At 28.5% G+C, this 13,797-nt stretch overlaps 2 protein-coding genes across 2 annotated transcripts; one reads left to right on the top strand and one right to left on the bottom strand.

Moving 5' to 3' along the window:
• Window positions 1-300: 300 nt before the first annotated feature.
• Window positions 301-4,801, top strand: LOC123292617 (probable ATP-dependent RNA helicase DDX49). Its single transcript, XM_044873330.1, has 7 exons — window positions 301-433; window positions 846-1,039; window positions 2,034-2,378; window positions 3,269-3,435; window positions 3,490-3,845; window positions 4,069-4,261; window positions 4,789-4,801. Exons 1-7 carry the CDS (start codon window positions 364-366, stop codon window positions 4,799-4,801), a joined length of 1,338 nt encoding a protein of 445 aa, XP_044729265.1. The 5' UTR covers window positions 301-363.
• Window positions 4,802-5,169: 368 nt separating this feature from the next.
• LOC123292418 (transmembrane protein 53-B-like) lies at window positions 5,170-10,847 on the bottom strand. Its single transcript, XM_044873068.1, has 6 exons — window positions 10,634-10,847; window positions 7,542-7,648; window positions 6,487-6,774; window positions 6,001-6,269; window positions 5,410-5,590; window positions 5,170-5,352 (listed from the first exon to the last, which is right to left on the bottom strand). Exons 2-6 carry the CDS (start codon window positions 7,632-7,634, stop codon window positions 5,212-5,214), a joined length of 972 nt encoding a protein of 323 aa, XP_044729003.1. The 5' UTR covers window positions 7,635-7,648; window positions 10,634-10,847; the 3' UTR covers window positions 5,170-5,211.
• Window positions 10,848-13,797: the final 2,950 nt, after the last annotated feature.

Here is a 13,797-nt window from a genome sequence, read left to right as displayed (position 1 = left end):
CGATATTTTTATTTGGTACTTAATTATTAACTATTTTGAATTGACACTCATTTTTATCATAAATTATAATAAACTTAAGTACAAAGTACTATTTTGAAAATCTTTCAATTTATCTTCACTATTTTTTATGAGTAATAAAATTTTCACACAGAAATAAATACAGAATTTTATTAGTAATAATCTGTCTTGACTGTGTAGAGTTGAAGTGGTGAAAAGTCGTATTAATATTTTGCATAATGATAATTGTACTTTCTATTTTATCGACTGAACATGTTTTTTTGATTTAAAAGATGTCAAAATATTAAAAACCATGTGGTTGATTGACTAATTGAAATTGTTTACAAATTAAATGTAATATTTAATATGTCAGATCATAAAAGTTTTCTAGATTTAGGCGTTAAACCTTGGATAATTCGACAATGTCAAGAAATTGGTAAGTAATATAAAATTTAAGTCGTACCGTCGTACCTTATATATTTAACACCTGCAAAAGCAAAACTATACATTAAATATATCTGCACAATAATTACTTCAGATATTAAACCTGAAAGAGATATCAGTAGAATTCCACTGCCCTAGTGTTTTTATGATATTAATGAGATTTCTGTAAAATACTTCCTCACACACATTCAAATTTCCTGTTTAAAAGAGCTGTATTTATGCAAACCCGATATAGGAAAATCGGGAAATATGAAATTTTGAACGGCCTTAATCTAAATGATAAAAATATTTAGTAGATTTGACTTGCAATGTGCAACCAAAAAAAAAAACCAGTACATTCATTAACTGAGAGATAATTAGTAAAACTGAGATGCCGTAAAACTAATAAGTTTATAAAATTTTAGGTGTAAAAATTCCTACTCCAATACAGTGCAACTGTATTCCTGCAATATTAAATGGGAAAGATTGTATTGGAGCAGCAAAAACAGGTAGTGGAAAAACATTAGCGTTTGCATTACCAATATTACAAAAATTATCTGAAGACCCATATGGAATATTTGCATTAATACTTACACCGACACGGGAGCTGGCGTATCAGGTGAGTAAATATTGCTGAAACATTGTTCATCAAAATATTCAATATGCTGAGCATTTGAACATGAGGCACTTGGATTATTAATTGTATTGCAATTGGCTCGATAAAAACTACAATCTTTCTGTGAACACAAATAATTTTTACGTGACATTCTATTGTTTCATGTCATTCTCTATTTTTTCATGATTTTGCTACTTTTTTTATGCATATTTTTCATTTTTAAATTTTAATACGTCAAATTTTTCATTTTATATGTATACTTATAATCAACATTTAAAAAAAATTAAAGCAATCTTGTCAAATTTGACAATAATATTCTTTGAACTACAAATAGTATCATAAAATTCCTGTCAAAAAGGTCATTACTAGGGTAACCAGAGGTGTATTCTATGAATAATCTTGAGCCAAAAAAAGAACACGTCTAATTAGCCTTTTTCCTGGGAAGATTAAAAATAAATCCTCTAGATGGAATGATATATTTTACGGCTCTTCAATAATATCATTATAACATCTATTAATACTTTTATACCAATCTTTAGGTCGCGAACTTATTTTTATTTTTACAGTTGCATTTGGGTAAACAGATGGACGTAGCTTAAAAGCGTAATCTTGTGACAATTTTAAGCCAAAAATGTTTTAAATACTTTTGTCCTAAACCCAATAGTTAAGGAGTTATAGGCACTATTGAATTTAACCAATAAAGTAAAGACATTGTTGAGTAAAGTAGTTTAAGTCCCTCCGCTACCTCACAATACATTGCTCTTCTAGTAATTGGAGAGAGTACAAATTTGTCATGTATCAGTGATTCATCGAAAAAGTATTTTCTTTTTTTTAGTGCAGTAAAGGCCTGTGCCTTAAAAGTATTTTTTATTAAATTTTTTTTAAACTTATTTATAAAAGTAATGTAAACACTGACATTCAAAACTGTCTAAAAACAGCAAGAAGGAATTTATAAAAAATAACTTTTCCATATTTAATATGCTCATTTGGTTTATAGATCGCTGATCAATTTGCAGTTATTGGAAAAGCTATAAATTTAAAGCACACTGTTATCGTTGGTGGTATGGATATGATGACCCAAGGCCAAGAATTAACTAAAAAACCACATATAGTTGTATCAACACCTGGGCGATTAGCTGATCATATAGAAAGTTGCAAAACTTTTACATTGAAAACAATTAAATTTTTAGTAATGGATGAGGCTGATCGTTTATTAGGTGGTGATTTTGATGAACAATTGAAAATTATTTTTACTGATCTACCAAAAAAGAAACAGTCTCTATTCTTTTCTGCAACAATCACCGATGCATTAGAAAAATTAAAAGGTGTTACTGGTAATGAGGTGAGTTTTTTTTACCCATTCATTCATCGACTATCTTGGATTTTGTTTAAAACTTAATCTACTCGCCAGAAATTAAATATAAATTTTATTCTATAATTTTATTTTATTTTCACAACTTTTAAGGCAACAAGTTTAATTAATTGTTACTATACCATTTACATGTAACCAATTGAAAATTATTCATAACAGCCCTCTTGAACGGCAAAGTTACCAACTGGGAGTGCTGGCGTCGGTTTGATTGTCTCCACTATGACTACGCACCCAACGAATGTACTCGAATATATATATATATATATATATATATAAATTGTGTAGTTGCATTTCTTTACCTTAAATATGTAAATTTAGAAACCAAGTTTGAGATCCTAAAGAAAAGACAACACTACAGTTGTTAGATTAAGAACTAGTTTTGTTAATTACCACCAATTTGCTAACAACCTTTTCCGTTTATGAGTCGTCCTTTACAAAACTTAATCCCATCCTTTTTCTCCAACAAGTACACCATAGTTATTTCTTACACATTAACCTTCGTTTATCCACCACCTGCCATTTTTTTCGACACCTTAACCCAAAATTTTTATCGTTGCATCTGTGCGACCCTCAAACACGCGATGCCAGTAGGCTTGTAGAATAATTTATTCTGATAGACCCACTATTATTCTATTATTATTTTCGATTCCGTAGACCTCTTCCTATTCTCATAGACCTCGTATTGTTATTTTCGCTAAAGTAGCCCTCTTTCGACTCCAGGAGATCGATATAGACCACTTTGGAAATGACTGTTGTAAAGCATTGCTAGTTCCAAGGCACTGGCTGCGAAAGAAGCACTGCGCTGTTGGTTGTTTAGTTTTCCACTTCGCTATTATTACTAAAATATATGAATCTTTTAGGTTCATATTTGGCAATCAACAGATGAAGTTTTAACCGTTGATAAACTAACACAACATTACGTTCTAAGTCCATATGATGCACGAGACGCATATTTAGTACAAGCTATACGGACATTTCGTTCACAAGATGAAGAAGGCAATATTGTTATATTTACGGATACTTGCAAGTAAGAATCCAATATTGTAAATATAAACAGTATTTATAATAATTTTAATTTTAGGAACTGTCAATTAATTTCAATTACACTAAATGAAGTGGGATTTGAAAATGTGGCATTACACGCAATGGTTGCACAAAAACAACGTTTAGCTTCATTAGCAATGTTCAAATCAAATTTAGTAAAAATTTTAATTGCTACGGACGTGGCAAGTCGTGGTCTAGACATTCCTGATGTAAAATTAGTTATAAATCATACAATTCCAGATGTACCAAAAGAATATATTCATCGGGTTGGTAGAACAGCACGTGCTGGTCGATATGGTTTAGCTATTTCAATTATTACACCGGAGGATGTTGAGAAAATTTATGCAATTGAAGAATTAATTGGTACAAAATTAACGGAGTATAAAGTTAGTGGTAAGTATTATTGCTTTTGAAATTATAAATGTAGGATTAAACTAACTAAAATCAGAAATTAAATTTGTGTCTATAGAAACATATTAGGAATTCAAACGAAATATTTATGCATGCATTAGTTCTGATTTAAAAAAAAAAGAAGATTTTGTGATCTTTATATTAATATTAAAATCATCTCCATCGCGATTTTACTCACATTCTAAATACTTTTAAATAATTATAGATAAAGAAGTTGGCGAAATATTTACACAAGTAACAGTCACAAAAAGAGAAGCTGCAATTAAATTAGATGAAAAAGATTTTTTTGAAAAACGTATGATTAATAAACGAAAAAAATGGATACTCGAAGGAAAAGATCCGGATGAAGAGGAAGAAAAATTTTTTAATAAGTTTAAACAAATTAAAAAGTCTGTAAAAAAGAAGAAAATCAATACATAAAATTATACTTAATAACTTTTGCTTTTATTTTTTTCACTTTGAAGGTAAGTGTATTTTATTAAAAATACGGCAGTGGAACCTCCATAATTCGAACCTCAACAAGTAGTTCGAGATACATTGGATTTAATTGCTAAAATTTCGACCTAGAAGGCGCAGTTATATTTTATTAACTAGGACTTAAGGGATCTGCTTTTCGAAATTCGAGTTACACAGTGTAAATATGTACTATCAATATCTAGCGGGGAAATAACATTTTGTTCGAGTCACGTCTAAATAATTTTTCGACTTACTGAAGATTACGACTTCAAAATTCCACGTTACTTTGTACCTGTAGCAGATATACTAGACGAGCTAAACTCTTCTAGTAAACATCGCAGTAAACTCTTCCTTAGTGACACAAAAATTCAAAATAATAGTTTTTACAAAGCTTATAGACTGTTCTCCGAAATATAAAAAGGTTGTTCCCCTAAATATATCTTTAGTACCTTCGCGAAACATATTTTAGGTACTTTCCTTGAAATTTTAAAAGCTTATTTCTTTTTTTTATGCCGATTTTAATTAATCGAAAAAAAATTCTAAGCAAATGTTACCATCTCAAAATTTTGAGTCAATTTCAAAGAAATGGAAAATATTCTATTTGAATTTTTATTATAAATTTCATAATTTCCAAAATATTTGGGAAAATACGAACGTAATATAGAAAATTCTTGTTGGGTACATTTATTTTATTTAGACATTTTCATGTGTTGTTAAACATTATTTTTGTTAAAATTCTCTCCTTATAAAATTATTTTAAACCTTGAACATAAAGAAACAAATTAATTTTGAAAAATTTTTATTCTTATCAAATTCTGTTTATAAAATGTATATTAATTTATCATAATCTTAACTTATGATACGTTTAATCATTAAACGTATTATACGATTGTTAAAGTTGAACTTTAACTTTTTCTGGATATTGTACTAAACCTAGTTCGTTTATAAAACTATATAATTCTGCCATATATTCTTTAGGATATTTTCGATAATGTCCAACATGTGAGGATTTTTCAAAGCATTTAAAATTTACCTATAAATTAAAACAGTATTACGAAATAATTAGTTAAATATAAATACAATTGAATACCTTAATCCCAAGTGATTCCCAATTTTCACGAGCAGCCTCATTTGCTTTTAAACTTCCAATTGGATCAGTTTTTGATACATAGAATAAAGCTGGTGTTCTTATTAGTGGATTTGTGTGGAAAATTTGACTGGCACGTAGATAATGTGTTGTGGCTACTTGATCAAATGTTTTCAAATGATACCTGAAATAATAATTCTATTTTAGTTTGTCGTGTTATGGCGAATTATCATGTAAATTAAATGATCAAAAGAAGTTTAGTAATTTTCAGGTGACTGATAGTAAATGGAGGTCCTTCTATTGAGAAATAAATGGAGCGCATCTTGATTTTTTCAGCTAAAATATGCTTTAGTAATTGTTTCAACTATATTTTTACAAAAAGGTGCGTCCTTACATTTAAAAAAATTTGGTACGTTTCCTAATAATTATTTTGGTTTTAAACAACTACTTTCCTTACACGTTGCCAAGATTGCTTCATATCTGCTCTATGTATTTTTTTTAAATTCATTCAACTATAACTGAGACTTATCGACGCCTTCGTTTATAAATTTTATAAAAATGTGTGATTATTAAATTTAAGCGCAATAAACTCACATCATGTATTGTTTAAGAGCTCGTTGCATCATTTGATTGTTAGGAAATACAGCTTTTGGTAATCCAATTGTAATTTCTGCAACATCAACTGCACTATCCCACACTTGACCAATAATTCTATCAAATATTGGTTGGTATCTTGCTTGATCACTTAAAGCTTTCACCATAACTTCGCTCCATAAATATCCACCTACAGAAAAACCATGCAGTACCAATGGTTTACACAATGGATTCTTTTCCAAGAATGTAAGTATATCATCGGCTACCAACTGTTTAAAAAAATATAATATTCTAGAAAGATTTCAAGAAATATACAATATAGAGTGAATAAATTGCCATCTTGCGTCAATTCAAATGATAAAATTTCTACGTTTTAATTTGTAGAAAAATCATTAGTCAATATATTGCTTTTTTGTAGTAAACGATCATACTCGCAAAATTTAAAAAAAAAAAAGGCATTTTATTCATTCTGTTCTTATCTTTTACCTTTACTCCTTTTAGTGGCCATAAAACTTGCCATGGACTACACTCAACATTCAAAACATCAAAACCTTGATCCAAATAAAAACTTGCATATTTTAGTATATGTTTCCGTTTTGCTAATAACCATGGTAATAAAATAACCATTGGTTTATTAGGAGGATTGCTAAGTTGTAAATTAGAAATTTTTGAGTTTATTTTGTCATTACTTATGATTTCTAAATTTTTTGTAATTTCAAATTTCGAATAATGGCGACATAGTTGTTTGTTAATATTGATGCTGTTTGTTATTTCCTAAACAAAAACATTATCTAATCATCAAATTGTAATAACGAATTCATATTATGTCATTTTCGATATTCAATTAATAGTACATATCTGAAAGAACTCATATTATGTTCACTTAAACATACAATTCAAATTATTTATAAAATATGTTACTTTTATTTATAAAATATGAAATTTATACCGGGAATTGAAACTATGAGTCTATATACACGGTGATCTATTTTTATCGACGTATCTAAGCTTTTCTAAAATAGGCCAGGTACATAAAATATGTTGAATTCGAAGGAGGCATCATATGTTGAACTTGAATTTGACCTTAACCTTTAGGGTCGTTTACAATAAGTCCATCCGAATTTCTATTCAATTTTTATAAAACGACAAACTCGTAAAACCAATGTAGTTTTGCAATATGATTTATTTCTTACTTTCTCCTTTGTTCTTTTCTACCTGTTTTTATTAGAATTGTTAATAAAAATTTGTTGTAAACAATTAATGTTGCCAGTGCCACTTTTGGACAAACTGCCATCCAAATTCGTAATCAGAGTATCAAAATAATATAGAAAAATTTGGGCAGATTTAGTTACGTGAAATATAAAGCTAATTCTGTTTGGCTACGTTAAGTAAGTTTAAGTATAAGTTTATATAATGTTTTTAAGTTTTGTCTAATTTAATATCCATTGTTATAGAAAGTTGAAACAGATATTCTTTTTCACGTTTCACGTATGTTAAAATACTTAAATAAAAATATTGTTTTGATTAAAATCACTACTTACATTTTTATTTGAGTTTGGTGAAGAAATAAATGCAATTGGAGGTAAAACATGACCCCGTCGTATTAATCCAATCGTTCCTCGAATTAGCGTCATCTTTAACAATGTGTCTGTAATTTAATGGTTTTTGTTTGAATTGTGGAGATAAGTTCATACAAAATATTTTATTAACACAATTTATTTGTAATTGTAGGGGAAAGTGTAATTATAGCACTAAGTTTTGTACTTATAGCACTATATTTCATATAGTTGTCATTTCATAAACATAAATATCTGTCGAGAAACTAGAGAAAGATTGGAGGGACATTGTGTCCCGGGAAAATACACTTTACCTTATTTGTTAATGTCTTTAATATCAAAAAATTATTTGCCGAATTATTTATTAAATAAAAAATAATAATCATTTGAAATATTAATTAATGATTTTCTTTTTAAATAAAGTATCTAAAAATGATTTTATTTTAAAAAAATGAAAGAATTTTCAAAATATTTCAAAAATACGTAGTCTTTTGCTACTAATAAATATTTTTCCACCTTTATGTTAAGTGGGAAGTGGAGTACAGTGGAACAACCGTAATATTTGTAACTTATTCCAAGAATATTTCAAAACGAATTACACAGAATTACTGCCGTTCCACTATACCCCGTGTTCCATTGCGCCTAAATATTTATACATTTTAAAAGTATGTTGTTTTACATCGAAGGTCTTTTTTTTTTTTGTAATATTTCCACTTGTTAATCAATCATCTTTTGATATTATGCGGGCAATGCAAATTTGGAGACCCTCATTACTCAAACAATGCTAACTGAAGAATTATGTAATTGTATATAGCCTAAAGTTCAACTAATACTCTTGACCAAAGTGATGAATAGCAGAAAAAAGGTAGATGGAATAGAAAAAAATCGGGATAAGGTGAAAATTCATTTCGCAAATAATTTTAATTTTCTACAATTTTGCTTATGGACAATATTTCAATTTAACTGAAATTGACTCTGCAGACGTGTTCGCAGGACCGTTGCATCAAAATGTGAACGGGCAATTTTTAAAAATCCGCGAATAACCGTCCAACGAATGAGTTCGTCAGTGAATGACATACTTGAGCTTAATTTTAAATTTTGACGTTTATCAACCTGTCAAACAAGACCTTAATTTGCTTGCCAATATTTTTTTAATGTCTAAAACCACTTTTATACTCCTAATGTCAATTGACAAAAAACTGCTAAAATTTTTCCATATACTTATTTATTACGACAAAAGCTCACTCTTCTACGTAATATAAAAGCATTCAACTGCCCTCCTGGAATGTACAATTAATCTACGCTTTTAATTTTTACCTAACAAAATTACTACACTAAAATTGGCCCCAGTCCAGAAATACAAAAAAAAATGTAAAAAAATTAAAGAGCTAGAAGATAAAAAACAACTTACTAAACTACCTATTGTATAAAATGTTAAAAAATTTAATTGGATTATTACAGAAAATAATCTTATCGAATTACTACAATCTGATATAGATACATCCAAAATTGCCCAAGGCTATCGTTTACTGTAAGCGCGTGCGATGAAGAATTTCGTATTAGATAACACTGGCCCCGAAAAAATATATCATTCTTACGGGATGCTTATTCGATTTTGAAAAAGTATTCTGAATTTGAATGTTTCAAACAAAAGTTGTTTATCTTTTTATAAGAAACATTTTTTACTTTTAAACTTTTGTTATATATCTAGCGGTTTACAGACTCAAGACCCATTTAACCTATGTTGCTCATTTACGAACTCAAACTAAGTTATAATGTCCTGCTCAAGCTTTAAAAATTTCAGCTGGATATCCCTTTTCGTTTTTCAGTTATCGTGATGACAGATGGACAAACGGACGGACAACGGGAAATGGACTAATTAGATGATTTTATAACAACCTATAACACCTATACCAAGATTTTTTTCTATCATGAATACTTCTACGCTAAAATCATCGTACGAGGCCAACCTTGAAAAAAGCAAAGTACGTTTTTAAAGCATACAATTTAATTTATCTGGTTATCTACTAATTCTGTTTTAAAATAACTTATATTTAGCAAACTTATAAATTAGAATCAATTAAATTGTACAACTAGGCTCGAAAACGCACTTTAAAATTCCCAAGGTTGGTCTCGTTAAGTTAATTTTAGCATAAGGTTTACAAACTTGGGACTAAAATCAGTATACCTTAATATATATTTCATATACGGGTATAAAAAAATTCACCAAAATAATTATCAAAGCATATTTCTCTAGATATCGAATATTAAATTAAACTTTGGATATTTTTATACTGTTATTTAATCATTTCTTTTTGTGAATATTTCAATTTGTCATGTAGATGTTATTACAAAATTTCAGTCCAAAGTATGTACCGCTAAGAAATAACAAAACACAAATCGCTAATCTAGATTGTGAGACCATATTTGAAAATACTACAATTCTTTTTGCCTGTCTTTTGGGAAATGGATAAAGCTTAGTTTGTTAATTAAGGAAATTTAGGTCTAGTCGTGGTCCGAATATCGCATTAATCAAAAGAAAAATTCAGATGATAAAAAATAAATTTCGGATTTTGACTACATTATGGGCTCTGGCTAATGCTATTGCTCTCAAATCCATCCAGCGCCTGCACTATGCCGGTCAGCTTCATAGACTTTATTGTTAATAAAATTTTTCTATCTATACTAACCAGAAAATACAAACAATCAACATTATTTAAAAGTATTAAAATTTTTAAGCAATTTAGTCAAAATTTTCAAAAGAATTTAGTTGTTCGGGGATTATAACCCTAAATTTTAACGCTATATCCGAAAGCATATAAAATTATATAGGGAATGGAACTCAATAAAATCATGTTAATAAATTCTTATAAAAAATTATGATGACCGATTTAAATATTTTTTTTAAATCCCATTTTTCCATAGATTTGTGAAACAATTGTTAAAAACAAAAACCGGGTATCAAGTTTGAAATCTAAATTAAATAAATTGGCTATCAAAATTACGATATAAATACCTATTAATAAAATTAATTGAATTACAAATGATAAAATTTTTGTTATATATTTAATACTTACGGTTTTAAATTGTTACATGAATTTTAAAACACAAATTGTTGAATAATATGTATATTTTAAGGCACCTTATTTAAAACATACTTTTTTACAATCATAAATTAATTTTGATTAAACTATATTGATGAAGTTGTTAAAGGTGCACACATTTTTGTGATATATAATTAATTTTAATGAACAACCATTTGGACGCTTCAGTTATTTGTATTTATTAATAATATCTACGTTGTGTATCCTATCTCTAGATCAGAGATATATATGTTATGTATTCAATTGTGTATCAAATACTGTTTTGTATTCATACAACAAACTATACGCATGTATTAAATCAATTGTTACTACGGCGGCCAACTACGGCGGCCTACGGCTTTTCATTTACCATTTTGATGCGCTTATTATTTCGAGTATATCAGACTAGTCGTAAAAATTTCAAAATATTTTCGACGTATAAATTTCCTGTACCGGAACAATTGTTTATGCGTTTACCGCTCCGAATCCCACCGGAAGTGACCTATTTAGTCTCGTCCTTATAACTGCTAGTTTTTTGCTAAATGTTTACAACAAAAGCTTTTAGTTATTTTATTATTTGTAGCTTTCTAATTTAAGGTGTTTCTCTACGTTTAACTGGTTATATGAGAACGAGTCTGAATAAGCTCATGTCGATCAGAATCGAAAGCTGAAATTATTTAAAATCGATCCGGCAATGAAGATTTCAAGAGATTTCAGTCTTCACATTTAACTATAACACACTCTAAAATATTTCGTTGAATTTGGAATCACCCGACATTGTTGGTTTTGCAGATCATCTTTGTAATATTAATTTTACGGGGTGCTTATACAACAATACTCAATAATCATTAAATCTCACTGAAGCGAAATAAATGGTTACTGCGATAAAAACCAAAATCTTTTGTCAAATACGAACTTGTATATGTTTTAAGTTTATATTTATTTCACGTTTATAGTGAAACCCTACGTGTCCGAATTTACTTCTTAAAATGTGCAGCTCCGGAATTTTGGTCTCTGATACCAGGCTCTATTTACGATACTGCTATCGATATATCAAATTTAAATTTCGTTATCAAAATCTTAATTATGGTAAATTTTATTACATAACATACGAGAGCGAGAGTGTACACTTTCATGAATTAACGCTAAACGTAATTACTGTATTTGAAAAATTTGCAATAATTGAAGGCTCTTAAACAAGTGTGTCTCAAAAATCGAAAACAGCGCAGCGAGTTAAATCACTAATGAGAAACTTAGTCACGGCCGCTGTACTACACGTATATTGAATCTGTGGTTTGTATATTCATTGTATACAGTACCGGACTTTGAACTATAAAGATTTTTTTCACTGTTGGTCCAATTAGTCATGAATTTGCGATGTTTCTCACTGGTCTGTGGTATAGCAATAATTAATGTAGGTTTATATAGAAAAAAGCAAGAGAGGTCATTTGAACATCTCATCTTATTATAAAATAGTTGTACATGGAGATAGAGGCGCTTAAATATCATTGTTGAATGATTTAATAATTTATTGTTGATTTTGCATAGCTGCTCTTACGATTGCCATGAAAAATATCTTACACTAGTTAAATTAGTTGAAAGGTATCAGTCTGTGCTTTGAACTCTTATAGTCAAGCCAATAAGTTTCTACTTAAGTAAATTATTGTATTCATACCAAAATGATTTCAATTATTTATTTCTACAATCATTATGTCAATCTACATGCTATCGTGACATTGTAGGTTCTTCATGACATATGATATCAGTCAAATATTCGACCGAACTGCGATAAATATTTCAACCACTGTCATGAGATATGACAGAAATTTTCTCAGTGATCCAATGCTGAGACACTGTCATTTCTTCACGAATATCTTAGACAAAATTTCAGTTGCTCTGATTATTTGTTCGGGAATTTTCGGATGCCAAAATATTGTTAAAGAAAAACAGACATAGACAAACACATATAGGTACTCCAAAACACGTGATTATTACTGTAATTAATAAGAAATTTTAAATTGTATTTTTCTGTCTGTTTCTAACACTTTTCTACATTGCAAATTAACTACAAATATAACAAAATCGGTATTTACTTGACATCCAGGTTCATCCCCCTTCCCCGCTCTTCTTCTAAAACTATAATTTTCGAAATTTAGCTGATGTTCCGGAACATTTCTAACACCCGGTATATTGTTGCTCTTATGTTTTTAGCTATTTGATTTCCCTTATTGCTGTTGTATTGATTTTTCCTTATAAAATAATTTCAAACATGTACATATTTTATATTCTTGATTTTTATTATTGTTAAATTCTCAGTATCATTCATTCATTCAATTAATTAAATGGCATCAATCCGTAATCGACTGGTTATGGTAATAATGAGCATAATGAGTCCACCCAATTTTATTAAAATAATTTTGTTCATTGAAATAAACAAATGAAAGGTGTTAAAAATATTCATTAAAATCTCATGTAGTATAATATAATTTTGATTCTTTAATTTTTTTTTTTTTTGTAAATCTTTGCTAAAGGAACACAGTCTTTATGACTGTGACCTTCGATTATGGAAAGATTTAACGCTGACAAATTCAAGTTATCTGATATTAACAAAAAAGTCTATCTTAATCGTAAAACAGGTGGAAAAAAAAGTTCAAAGACCAAAAAATGATAGTTTTTCAAGGCCAAAACAACATTTTTCCAAAAACTCAGCAGTTTTCCTATAATTTTATATACAAATTACGGAAAATACGTATATAATAACTAATATACATACATATGTCCACAAAAACGTTAATTAACAATAATTTATCATGAATTTTTACTAAAATTTCTTGTTATTAAATTTGTCTTCTGTTTGTTGTAGTAGTTTTGATTTTCGAAAAGTATGAACTAGAACTTAATATCTTTCAACTACTTTCATGATGAAATAGAAGCATTTGCATTTGAATCTGTCGGTTCATACTAATTATTTATGATGATACTTTATGAAAAAAAGTATAAATTGAAATATGTTATTAAGAACTTATAATTATATTCATCAAGTATTAGCAATGTTTTTAATGATTATTACATAGCACTATCGGGGACAGCGCAGAGTTATTATTAGCTTTCTGAAAGAAACTTATTGTTTTCACACCAAAAATCGAAATTACTCTAAA

This window comes from Chrysoperla carnea, chromosome 2 (genome assembly GCF_905475395.1).
Source record: "Chrysoperla carnea chromosome 2, inChrCarn1.1, whole genome shotgun sequence".
Taxonomy (NCBI): domain Eukaryota; kingdom Metazoa; phylum Arthropoda; class Insecta; order Neuroptera; family Chrysopidae; genus Chrysoperla; species Chrysoperla carnea.
Note: the sequence above shows the minus strand (reverse complement) of the source record. Positions and strands in the feature narration are given on the sequence as shown.